The sequence below is a fragment of the Vulpes vulpes genome, chromosome 2 (assembly GCF_048418805.1).
Source record: "Vulpes vulpes isolate BD-2025 chromosome 2, VulVul3, whole genome shotgun sequence".
NCBI classification, from domain to species: Eukaryota; Metazoa; Chordata; class Mammalia; order Carnivora; family Canidae; genus Vulpes; species Vulpes vulpes.
This window is the reverse complement of record NC_132781.1, coordinates 102,575,844-102,588,715: the sequence shown is the minus strand read 5'-3', so window position 1 is coordinate 102,588,715 and position 12,872 is coordinate 102,575,844. Positions and strand designations below refer to the sequence as shown.

At 40.0% G+C, this 12,872-nt stretch overlaps 1 protein-coding gene across 1 annotated transcript in view; it reads left to right on the top strand.

Moving 5' to 3' along the window:
- Positions 1-12,872, top strand: part of LOC140595961 (uncharacterized) — a 145,733-nt gene that overhangs the window by 93,263 nt on the left and 39,598 nt on the right. The window contains exons 27-28 of the mRNA XM_072742460.1: positions 2,599-2,812; positions 4,685-4,781. Coding sequence (XP_072598561.1) covers positions 2,599-2,812; positions 4,685-4,781 — 311 coding nt within the window. The remainder of the gene's footprint in view (positions 1-2,598; positions 2,813-4,684; positions 4,782-12,872) is intronic.

Sequence of the window (12,872 nt, the reverse complement as noted above, 5' to 3'; positions counted from 1 at the left end):
GGTATGGTGTATATATATATACGCACACACACACATAAATACTTATATATGTGTATAAATATATACATTTATGGTTGTAATATACATTTCCCTAATGACTGATAATGTTGAGCTTATTTAACATCTGTGTATCTTCATTGAGCTGTCAAAATTTTTGTCATTTAAAAAGTTAGGTTTATTTCTTATTTGTTGAGTGTTGATAAATCTTTGTTTTTGTTTTTGATATCGTATTATTTTTTAAATTGGAGTTCAATTTGCCAGCAGATAGAATAACACCCAGTGCTCATCCCATCAAGTGCCCCCCCTCAGTGCCCATCACCCAGTCACCCAAACCCCTCGCCCACCTCCCTTTCCACCATGCCGTGTTTGTTTCCAAGAGTCAGGAGTCTCTCATGTTCTGTCACCCTCCCTGATATTTTCACTCATTTTCTCTCCTTTCCACTTTATTCCCTTTCACTATTTTTTATATTCCCCAAATGAATAAGACCATATAATGTTTGTCCTTCTCCGACTGACTTACTTCACGCAGCATAATACCCTGCAGTTCCATCCGTGTCGAAGTAAATGGTTGGTATTTGTTGTTTCTAATGGCTGAGTAATATTGCATCGTATACATAGGCCACATCTTCTTTATCCTTTCATCTTTCGAAGGACACCGAGGCTCTTTCCACAGTTTGGCTACTATACATTGCTGCTAGAAACATTGGGGTGCAGGTGTCCCGGTGTTTCACTGCATCTGTATCTTTCAGTAAATCCCCAGCAGTGCAACTGCTGGGTCGTAGGGTAGATCTATTTTTAAGTCTTTGAGGAATCTTCACACAGTTCTCCAGAGTGGCTGTGCCAGTTCACATTCCCACCATCAGTGCAAGAAGGTTTCCCTTTTCTCCGTATCCGCTCCAACATTTGTTGTTTCCTGTTTTGTTAATTTTCCCCATTCCCACTGGTGTGAGGTGGTATCTCATTGTGGTTGTTGTTTTTTTCCCTGATGGCCAGTGATTCGGAGCATTTCCTCATGTGCTTGTTGGCCATATCTATGTCTTCCTCTGTGAAAATTCTGTTCATGTCTTTCACCCATTTCATGATTGGATTGTTTGTTTCATCATTAACAAATGACCTTATACATCACGAGAATATATATTGCTTTGAAATCTATTTTGCCTGGCATTAATATTGCTACTCAAGTTCAGCCTTCTTTTGTCAAGTGTGAGTGTGGTATATCCTTATTTTTGTCCTTTTCACAAATTTGTGTCTTTACATTTATTTTTTTATTTTATTTATTTTGTGTGTGTGTGTCTTTACATTTAAAGTGAATTTTTTATAGGCAGCCTATGGTTGTCACTTACATTTTTATCCATTCTGACAGTCTGCCTTTTAATTGAGGCTTTTAGACCATTTTCTTTCTTTCTTTTATTTTTTGACCATTTTCATTTACTCTGATTATTGATACAGTTGATATAAATCTCTCATCCTGTTTGCTTTCCATTTGACCTGCTTTGTTCGCATTTTCTTTGCTTTCTGCTTTCCTTTAGATTAATCAACTAATTTTTACAAGTTCCATTTATACATATATATAAACATACAGATATATGTGTATGTATGTGCTTTGTTTATTACTATAACTCTTAAGATTTGCTATTTTAGTGATTGCTTTAGCGTTTAAAGCATATGACTCAAGCATCACAGTCCACCTTCTTGTAGTGATATACCACATCATATGTAGTTTAAGAAAATTACAATAGGGAACACGTGAGTAGCTTAGTGGTTGAGCATCTACCTTTGGCTCAGGGTGTGATCCCAGGGTCCTTGTATCAAGTCCCGCATCAGGCTATCTCAGGGAACCTGCTTCTCCCTCTGCCTGTGTCTCTGCCTCTCTCTCTCTCCATGTCTCTCATGAATAAATAAATAAAATCTTTTTTTTTCAAATTACAAGAGTTTACTTCCATTTCTTCTCTCCTAGCCAGATCCTTTGTGGGTCTGTGGGATTATAGTTTTCATTCAGTTTAGAAAGGTTTCAGTCATGTTTTCTCTTCTTTTTAAAAGATTTTAAAGTTCTATTGATAATAAGATTTTATTCATTTATTTGAGAGAGAGAGAGCATGAGCAGGGAGAGAGGCAGAGGGAGAGGGAGAAGCAGACTCCCTACTAAGCAGGGAGCCCACCATGTGGCTTGATCCCAGGACACCAAGATCATGACCTGAGCCGAAGGCAGACACCCACTGATTGAGCCACCCAGTCGCCTGGTATAATATCTTTACGTTGAAGTCACTCAATATTTATTTCATGTATGAATGAGTTAATGTGAGCATGCTCGGTCCCTTATATGCAAAAAGTACTCATATTGTTTTATTTTACTTTTTTAAAGAACAAATTTTTGAGAGAGCATGAGCAGGAGATGGGGAGAGGAACAGAGAGGGAGGGAACGAGGGGGTAAAGAACCTTAAGCAGACTCTGTGCTGAATGCAGCAACCAATGCCAGGTTCAGTCCCACAACTGTGAGATCATGACCTCAGCCAAAACCAATAGTTGGATGCTTTACCAACTGACCCGGTCTGATGCCTCCTGCATTTTATTTCTGTCTTTGTGTTTCCTCTGGTGTAGATTCTGTTAGCGTATTGACATTCCGGGATGCAATTCTTAAATACGAAAGATCAATAGAATTAAAAAAAAAAGAGTGTGAACGACTTAAAAGAAAAATTTTAAAAGTGGAACGTAAGGTCAATGGACTAGAAAAGTTGCTACCAGAAACAAAAGAAATGAAATCTCAGTTAGAGCATCAAAAAGTGGAATGGGAACGAGAACTCTACCGTTTAAGGTATGACATCTTGGTTTTAAGGAAATATTTCAACTATTTACTTTTTTTTTTTTTAATAGATTCCACACTCAGCGTGGGGCTTGAACTCACAGCTATGAGATCAAGAGTCACATGCTCTGTCAACTGAGCCAGCCAGGAACCCCTTGAAATACTTACTTTTATGCTGCACATGTGTAGGAGAAGTTTTATAATTGCTAATTTGCCTTCTGGGATTTTATAGGGAAGGAAACGCCGTTAGAAATGTGAAGTATCAAAAGGCGAATAGGTAAAGAAACAGTGGTCTATGTATACAATGGAATATTCCTCAGCCATTAGAAACGACAAATACCCACCATTTGCGTCCACGTGGGTGGAACTGGAAGGTATTATGCTGAGTGAAATAAGTCCATCAGAGAAGGACAAACATTATATGGTCTCATTCATTTGGGGAATATAAAATTTAATGAAAGGGAATAAAGGGGAAAGGAGAGAAAATGAGAGGGAAATATCAGTGAGGGTGACAGAACATGAGAGACTCTGGGAAATGAACAAGGTGTAGTGGAAAGGGAGGTGAGTGGAGGCTGGAGTGACTGGCTGATGGGCACTGAGCGGGGGCACTTGACGGGGTGAGCACTGGGTGATATGCTGTATGTTGGCAAATTGAACTCCAATTAAAAAAAAAAGATGTAAAGTGTGAGATTCTTTGAAACAATACAGCAAGGTTTTAACAGTGAATACTTCTAATAATTTAATGTATATTCTAAAGCATAATTTTAATGACCATGTAGAAGTCCATCATATGTAAGCCTCATTATTTAGCAAATTGAATTTTGGTTGTTTTCCATTTTCCTATATTTTAATTAATGCTATAAGGAATGTCTTTTATTTAATTCTGTTTCTACATTCTTGGTTAATTGGAATAAATTCTCTAATGTAGCATTGTGTTAACGTATAAAAATATTTAGTAGAGGTCTCTGATCCATATTTTTAAATTGTTCTCAGGAAATTTTATATTAAATGCCCCCCAACAGAGTGTGAAATGGCCAATTTTTCTCAAGACAGAAAAATTGGTTTATTCTTAACATATGCAGGGGTTAAAAAGTAAAATGGAAAATGATTAAGTTAAGTTTTTCCAACATTTCTCACATATATAAAGAAAATTAATTCAAAAGTCTATGCTGCAAGCACATCTTACTCTTTATTCCTTACTTAATTAATATGGATCCTGTGGTGTTTTCAAAGGAGTTTTCAAATGATTTATAAAATACATAATGATCAACAAGGTTGACAATGTTACAGAATAAGAAACATAAAAAACATGGGCAATAGATATTAGACTCCCTAGTCTAGTGCTGGATCAGAGTCATCTGCAGGTGTGTGTTGTGTAAACGACATCTGCTGATGCTGTCTTACACTGAAGATCATTTTTAGAGGTACCTGTGATGTTTTGTGAAATAAAAATGTATTTCTAGTGAATTTATAAAGTTGTTGATAAACAACAAGTTCTCTTTTTAATTAGTAATGAAATGATTTGTCTTAATTGAAGTGTAATTATGACTCTGTGGGGAAAAATGGCAATTTTGAACTCTAACTTTATTGAATAATTTCAGAATTCCTTTGCTTACAACATCTCCCAGAGTTATTACTGACTAAAACTTACTAAGTTGCAAAATGCTTTCTCATTGCTTCTTTTAAACTATATATCTTTTTGAAGAGATTGAAGTGATAAATTAAAAAACATGAGCCCTAGAAAGGGAAAAAAAATTGAGAAAAAAAAATTGAGAACAGAAAAATTTCCTTTGGGTAGTGAACCAACATATGTGGAACCAGATCATAAAATAAAATTTTTATTGCTAACAAGACAAATTTTAAAATGAACACATGCATTTGCAGATTGACCTTAAAACAAGAAAAAGAAAAAAGAAGAAGTGCTGAAATGTTATATATAAATATTAAAGAGCAATTAAGAAGTAGAGAAGAGCTGAGTGAAGTAAGTCAATCGGAGAAGGACAAACATTATATGTTCTCATTCATTTGGGGAATATAAATAATAGTAAAAGGGAATGTAAGGGAAGGGAGAAGAAATGTGTGGGAAATATCAGAAAGAGAGACAGAACATAAAGACTCCTAACTCTGGGAAACAAACTAGGGGTGGTGGAAGGGGAGGAGGGCGGGGGGTGGGGGTGAATGGGTGACGGGCACTGACGGGGGCACTTGACGGGATGAGCACTGGGTGTTCTTCTGTATGTTGGTAAATTGAACACCAATAAAAGTTAATTAAAAAAAAAAAAAAAACAAGAAGTAAAGAAGAGCAATATAGTAAAGAAGTTGAAACGAAACAACAACTTCAACTTAATCTTAGAAGACGAAACTTGGAATTGAAGGGTGTAAAAAATAATTTGAATCAGGTAAATTTTTGGCAGTAATTGTATATTTCCATCAATATTATTTATAGTATCCCTTTGATATAATACATATTATTAGGCTTCAAATAGATTAAACATTTCATTTTAACCTAATAGCAACCATGATCTTTGTAGCTACAATTACAACCTTTTCGGATTCTAGGCCTCTCACATATGCCCTATGTATATATTTTGAATGAAGGGATGGAAGGTAAAATGAGATAAATGTTATATTGATATATGGAATTGTGTTTATTTTTACACAGAGCATGGGCTGGGGGGAAAGGAGTAGAGGGAGAGGGAGGGAAATGAATCTCCAGCAGACTCTGGTTCTTGAGTCTCATGATCTGAGTCTCCAGCCTCACCTGGTTCTGAGTCTCGTGATCATGAGATCATGACCTGAGCCATAAAAAGAGTCGGACACTTAATCCACTGAGCCCCCAGCTGTCCCAGTTTTGAATTTTTTAATGTTGAAATATGAGCTAGATTTCCTTGAGATGCTGATAAAACTAGTTAAATGTTTTATACAGAAATCTTATTTCACAATACTATGTCTATTTGTATTTTTACTCTGTGGCACATTTTGCTGTCATTTAATTTAAAATTTGAATTATTCATTGAGGATGAAAAACCTTGTTATAAAAAAAGACCGCTTTTGAACATTTTTTTTAAGTTCTCTTAAGCCTTTTGACTTTTTTTTTTTAATGATAAGATCCAAAATCCTAATGAAAATGTGTCTCTAGGTTATAGAAGAGTAAAATGAGGTTCAGAGGCAACTTTCTTGAGAACAGAATGCCCAGAGTATTACATGATAGAATACTATTTTTTGTATATTTTTTATTGGAGTTCGATTTGCCAGCATATAGCATAACACCCAGTGCTCACCTGTCAAATGCCCCCTCAGTGCCCGTCACCCAGTCTCTCCACCCCTCCGCCCACCTCCCCTTCCACTATCCCTTGTTCGTTTCTCAGAGTTAGGAGTCTCTAATGCGTTGTCACCCTCTCTACTTTTTCCGACTGATTTTCTCTCCTTTCCCCTATAATCCTTTTCAGTATTTTTATATTCCCCATGGAGTGAAACCATATGATGTTTGTCCATCTATGATTGACTTACTTCACTCAGCATAATACCCTCCAGTTCCATGCACATTGAAGCAAATGCTGGTTATTTGTCATTTCTAGGGACTGAGTAATATTCCATTATATATACAGACCACATCTTCTATATCCTTTCATCATTTGATGGATACTCAGGCTGCATCCACAGTCTGGCTATTCTGGAAAATGCTGCTATAAACATTGGGGTGCAGGTGTCGCGATTTTTCACTGCATCTCTATCTTTGGGGTAAATCCCGAGTGGTGCTATTGTTGGGTCATAGGGTAGCTCTATTTTTAACTCTTTGAGGAACCTCCACACAGTTTTCCAGAGTGGCTGTACCAGTTCACATTCCCACCAACAGTACAAGAGGGTTCCCCTTTCTCCACCTCCTCTCCAACATTTGTTGTTTCCTGTCTTGTTAATTTTCCCCATTCTCACTGGTGTGACGTGGTATCTCATTGTGGTTTTGATTTGTATTTCCCTGATGGCAAGTGATGTGGAGTGTTTTCTCATGTGCTCGTTGGCCATTTTTTGGTGAAATTTCTGCTCATGATTTTGCCCATTTCATAATTGGATTGTTTCTTTGCTGTTGAGTTTACTAAGTTCTTTATAGATCTTGGATACTAGCCCTTTACCTGATAGGTCATTTGCAAATAACTTCTCCCAGTCTGTAGGTTATCTTTTAGTTTTGTTGACTGTTTCTTTTGCCGTGCAGAAGATTTGTATCTTGATGAGGTCCCAATGGTTTCTTTTTGCTATTATTTCCCTTTGCCTTCATCTGCAAAGAAGTTGCAGTGGCCGAGTTCACAAAGGCTGTTGCCTGTGTTCTCCTCTAGGATTCTGATGGTTTCCTGTCTCACGTTTAGATCTTTCATCCATTTTGAGTTTATCTTTGCGTATGGTACAAGAGAATGGTCTAGTCTCATTCTTCTGCACGTGGCTGTTCAGTTTTCCCAGCACCATTTATTGAAGAGAGTGTCCTTTTTCCAGTGGATAGTCCTTTCCTGCTTTGTCGAATATAACTTGACCATGGAGTCGAGGGCCCATTTCTGGATTCTCTATTCTGTTCTATTGATCTATGTGTCTGGTTTTGTGCCAGTACCACACTGTCTTGATGATCAAAGCTTTGTAATACAACTTGAAATCCGGCATTGTGATGTCCCCAGCTCTGGTTTTCTTTTTCAATATTACCCTAGCTGTTCGGGGTTTTTTCTGATTCCACACAAATCTTAAGATTATATATTCCAACTTTCTGAAGAAAGTGAAGAAAGTCCATGGTACGTGGACAGGAATGCATTGAATGTAAATCGCCCTGGGTTAGCATAGACATTTTGACAATATTAATTCTTCCAATCCTTGAGCATGGAATATTTTTCCATCTCTTTGTGTCTTCCTGGATTTCTTTCAGAAGTGTTCTGTAGTTGTTAGGGTATAAATCCTTTATTTCCTTGGTTAGGTTTTCCTTGGTATTGGTGGTGATCTCTCCTTTTACATTCGTGATTTTATTAATTAGAGTCTTTTCTCCTTTGTTTTTTAAAAGGCTGGCTAATGGTTTATGGATCTTATTCTTCCTTTCAAAGAACCAACTCCTGGTTTTGTTGATCTGTTCCACAGTTCTTCTGGTCTCTATTTCATTGAGTTCTGCTCAAATCTTCACTCTCTCTGTTCTGCTTGGTGTAGGTTTTATTTACTGTTCTTTCTCCAATTCCTTTAGGTGCAAGGTTAGCTTGTGTCTTTGAGGTTTTTTTCCAGTCTTTTGAGGGATGCTTGTATTGCGATGCATTTCCCGCTTAGGATTGCTTTGGCTGTATCCCAAGGATTTTGAATGGTTGTATCTTCATTTTCATTCGTTTCCATGAATCTTTTTATTTCTTCTCTGATTTTCTGGTTGACCCATTCATCTTTCAGCAGGATGGCCTTTCTCCTCCATGTGTTTGAGTTTCTTCCAGATTTCTTCTTGTGATTGAGTTCTAGTTTCAAAGCATTGTGGTCTGAAAATATGCAGGGGACAATTCCAATGTTTTGGTATTGGGTGGACTATTCTGAGAAAGTTCCATGAGAAGACTGTGTATTCAGTTGCTTTCAGATGTAAAGTTCTGTAAATATCTGTGAAACCCATGTGGTGCAGTGTATCGTTTAAAGCTCTTGTTTCTCTGGTGATGTTGTGCTTAGAAGATCTGTCATTGGCAGAACGTGCCGTGTTTAAGTCTCCTACTACTAGTGTATTATTATCTAAGTATGCCGCTACTTTGGTTATTAATTCATTGATACACTTGGAAGCTCCCACATTAGAAGCATAAATATTCATGATTGTTAGATCTTCTTGTTGGATAGACCCTTCAAGTATGATATAGTGTCCCTCTTCATCTCTTACTACAGTCTTTGGGATAAACTTTAATTTATCTGATATAAGGATGGCTACCCCTGCTTTCTTTTGAAGACCATGTGAATGGTAAATGGTTCTTCAACCTTTTATTTTCATGCTGTAGGTGTCCTTCTATCTAAAATGAGTCTCTTGTAGACAGCAAATAGATGGGTCTTGATTTTTTTATCCAGTCTGAAACCCTGCGTCTTTTGATGGGATCATGTAGCCCATTCACATTGAGACTACCTATTGAAAGATATTAATTTACTATCATTGTAATGTCTATTCAGTCCCTGTTTTTGTGGATTATTTCTTTGGGCTTCCTCTTTCTTTTACAGGGTCCCCATTAATATTACTTGCAGAGCTCATTTGGTGGTCACATTTTTTTCAGCTTCTGCCTATCTTAGAAGCTCTTTATCCTATTGTGAATGAAAGGCTCACTGGATAGAGTATTCTTGGCTGGATGTTCTTGTCATGTAGAACCCTGAATATTTCCTGCCAGCTATTTCTGGCCTGCCAGATCTCTGTGGAGAGGTCTGTTGTTAATCTAATATTTCTCCCCATATAATTTAGAAATCTCTTGTCTCTTGCTGTTTTAAGGACTTTCTTTTTCTTTGGAATTTGCTTGTTTCACCATTAAATGTCGAGTTCTGCTTCCCCCCCTCCCCTTGGTGGGGGACCTCTCTATCTCCTGGACCTGAATGCCTATTTCCCTCCCCAAATATGGGAAGTTCACAGGTATGATTTGTTCAAATATGCTTTCTGGCCCTCTGGCCCTCTCGCCCTCCTGTGGAACCCCAATTATGCATAGATGTTTTCCTTCTGAGGTTCTCAGTTATTTCCCTTAACCTTTCCTCATGGTCCTTTAATTGTTTTTCTGTTTTCTCTTCAGCTTTCCTCTTTGCCATCAACTTGTCTTCTGTGGCACTCACTCTTTCCTCTAACTCATTAACCCTCATTGTTAGAACCTTCAGTTTGGATTGCATCTCATTTAATTAATTTTTAATTTTGACTAATTAGATCAAAATTCTGCAGTCATGAAGTTTCTTTAATACTCTCTGCTTTTTTACAGAGCTACCACTAGCTTTATAATTGTGCTTTTGAATTGGCTTTCTGACATCGAATTGTAATTCAAATTCTGTAAGTCTGTGGAAGAGAGTACTGTTTCTGATTCTTTCTTTTGTGGTGAGATCTTCCTTCTAGTCATTTTGCTCACTGCAGCGTGGCTGTATGAACGGGCTGAGTCAAGACTATCAACCACAATCTAAGTCAATTTCACCTTAGATGATTGTTTTTAAACATTTCATTTATGTATTTTTGAGAGACACAGAGAGAGGGGCAGAGACACAGGCAGAGGGAGAAGCAGGCTCCATGCAGGGAGCCTGATGTGGGACTTGATCCTGGGACTCCAGGATCATGCCCTGAGCTGAAGGCAGGCGCTAAACCACTGAGCCACCCAAGGTTTCTTATCCTTCGATGATTCTGACAAGGTCCATGACATGAAATTTAAAATGAAGAGAAGAACAAAATAACACAAAATGACCACTAAAGTGAAAAACAAATTTTAAAACAAAGTAGTAGAAAATAAAAGGCCAAGAATGCCAAGGAAGAAAAAAAGAGAAAAAAAGCAAAGGTAAAGAGGGGGAAAAAAAAGAAGTAGAAAAATAAAATGTTGGGGGGACTGGGACATGGTGGTGGTGATGAAGTTGTAGTGGAGGGAGAATGTAGTCTACCTGAGGGGTGCTAGGCGGTGATCCTCTTGGTCCTGGGTGTATTAAGTTCTGTATGTTAGAAGATACTGAGTCCCAAATTTCTATAAACCAGAAATACTTGTAGAGAGCCCCAACATTGTTCCCCAAAACATAAATGAGATAAAAAGGGGGGGCATGGGATCCCTGGGTGGCGCAGTGGTTTGGCGCCTGCCTTTGGCCCAGGGCGCGATCCTGGAGACCCGGGATCGAATCCCACATCAGGCTCCCGGTGCATGGAGCCTGCTTCTCCCTCCGCCTGTGTCTCTGCCTCTCTCTCTCTCTCTGTGACTATCATAAATAAATAAAAAATTAAAAAAAAGGGGGGGGGCAGAATGGGAATGAAGAGAGAATATAGTCTCACAGAATGAACCAGCATGGTATACCACTTGGTTCTGGGTGCATGCTGGTCCTGTTTTAGAAGGTATTGTGCCATTGTAGAACAAAATGAGGCACAGAAAACAAAAAAGCACACACACACAAAACATATCTCGTCTAGCTCCCAAAATTACGTTGAGTATGTTGAAGGGAATCTAGAAGTGGAAAATATATCTAAGACATGTAATTGTAAAAATATGAGAGTCAAAAAGGAAGAAACTTGAAAAGGTGGCAAAATATTGTAGTTAAGGTGGAAAAGGAGAAAGAAAATTGGAAACTTACAGTCTGATAAAAAATGAGTTGTACTGGAACATGGGGGTGGGGGGAAGAGGGGTACCCTCTAGTTCTATATACTGTAGATCCCTCCACTTCCCCTGGAGCTTTCCAGGGCTGCTGGGTCGGGAACTCCCCCTGTCCTTCCAGCTGGTCTTCTGGGGGAGGGGCAGGTGTGTGCACCTTGGGGAGCTGTCCCGCCCCCTGCTGGGTGCAGGGTCACGGGGAGCCGACCTCCCCTGAGGCCCGTGTCCCCCGCCGGCCCCGCCTCTTCCAGGCACCGGGTGGCACCAGGAGGGACAACCACACCGGCAGCGGCCAGGTCTCTGGCAGCAGTGACTCCTGCCATCTGGCCCTGGAGGGCGCCCCCCGCAGTGACTCCTGCCATCTCCCAGGCCACAGGGGCCTGGCTGCTCCCGGGGCAGGAGGGTTCTCGCTGTCCTGGACCCTCCCCGCCTCGGCCTGTCCCGGGGGGAGCGCAGGATCCCGGCTGTGTCCCCTGGGGTCCGGGGCCTGCGCTGCTGGAGTCTGGCTCCCGGAGCCCCTCCCGACCCACCGGCTTCTCCCTGGGGCCCGGCGCAGCGCGCTCCAGCCCTTTAGGGAGCTGGGCCGGAGTGGGGGGCGCTCTCCCCCGGCGCACTTCCTCTGTCAGTGACCCCAAGACTGGAGGTCCCCCCCTTCCTGCCCGAGGTCCCTGCTGAGCGCCTTTCCATCCCGGAGGAATCCGGGGCGGATTGTAAAGCTCCCACTTGTCCGCTTCTCCGGGACTGGGCTTTCCCTCCTGGGAGGCTTTCCCCGCCACAGGCCTTAGCCAGGCTCCTCCGGTGCCCCCCCCCCCGCCCCCCTTGATTCTGTTTTATTTTTTTCCTCCTTCCTACCTTGTTAGAAGCGAAAACCCTTCTCTCTGTAGCGTTCTGACTGTTCTCTCTTTAAATCTCAGGTCAGGGGGATCCCTGGTGGCTCAGCGGTTTGGCGCCTGCCTTTGGCCCAGGGCAGATCCTGGAGTCCCGGGATTGAGTCCCACGTCGGGCTCCGGCATGGAGCCTGCTTCTCCCTCCTCCTGTGTCTCTGCCTCATGTCTCTTTCTCTATCATAAATAAATAAATAAATAAATCTTTAAAAAGAAACAGGTCGGGCACTTGCCCCGGGAGAGGGGGCACTTGACGGGATGAGCACTGGGTGTTATACTATATGTTGGCAAATCGAACTCCAGTAAAAAAATAAATAAATAAAAATCAATCAATCAATCTCAGGTCGAATTCGTAGGTGTTCAGGGTGATTTGAAAGTTATCAAGGTAAGTTGGTGGGGCCAGGTGCTTGAGGATCCCTACTCCTCCCTCACCTTGCCCCCTTCCCACCCAAGATGGAATTCTAAACAATCACCTTTGCAAACAAAATGAGACAGAAATGTCTCATACTAAAATGAATTCTGAGGTATTTTCTTTAGTTATTTTGAAGTACGTGTGTATGTATCTGTACGTATGTATATTTTATTTTTTGGAATTATTATTTTTCTCCATGCATGTGTATATTTCTAAAAAAACCAACCCTGTACATTATGGAAAGTACAGAGGATTTTAAAAGAATACATATATATGTGTGTGTGAGTGTGTGTGTGTATATATATACATATACACATACATAGATACATACAGACAGACACATACGGGTCTATATGGGGGGCAGTGAAGTTTGTAGTCCATTCATTAATTTAAATACATTTGTCTGTGGTGTCAAATAGTGACATTCATAATGCCCTTATCTGAAGGAGAAGTTTTTATTATTTTGGGAAATAGTATGGAATTTATGAGCT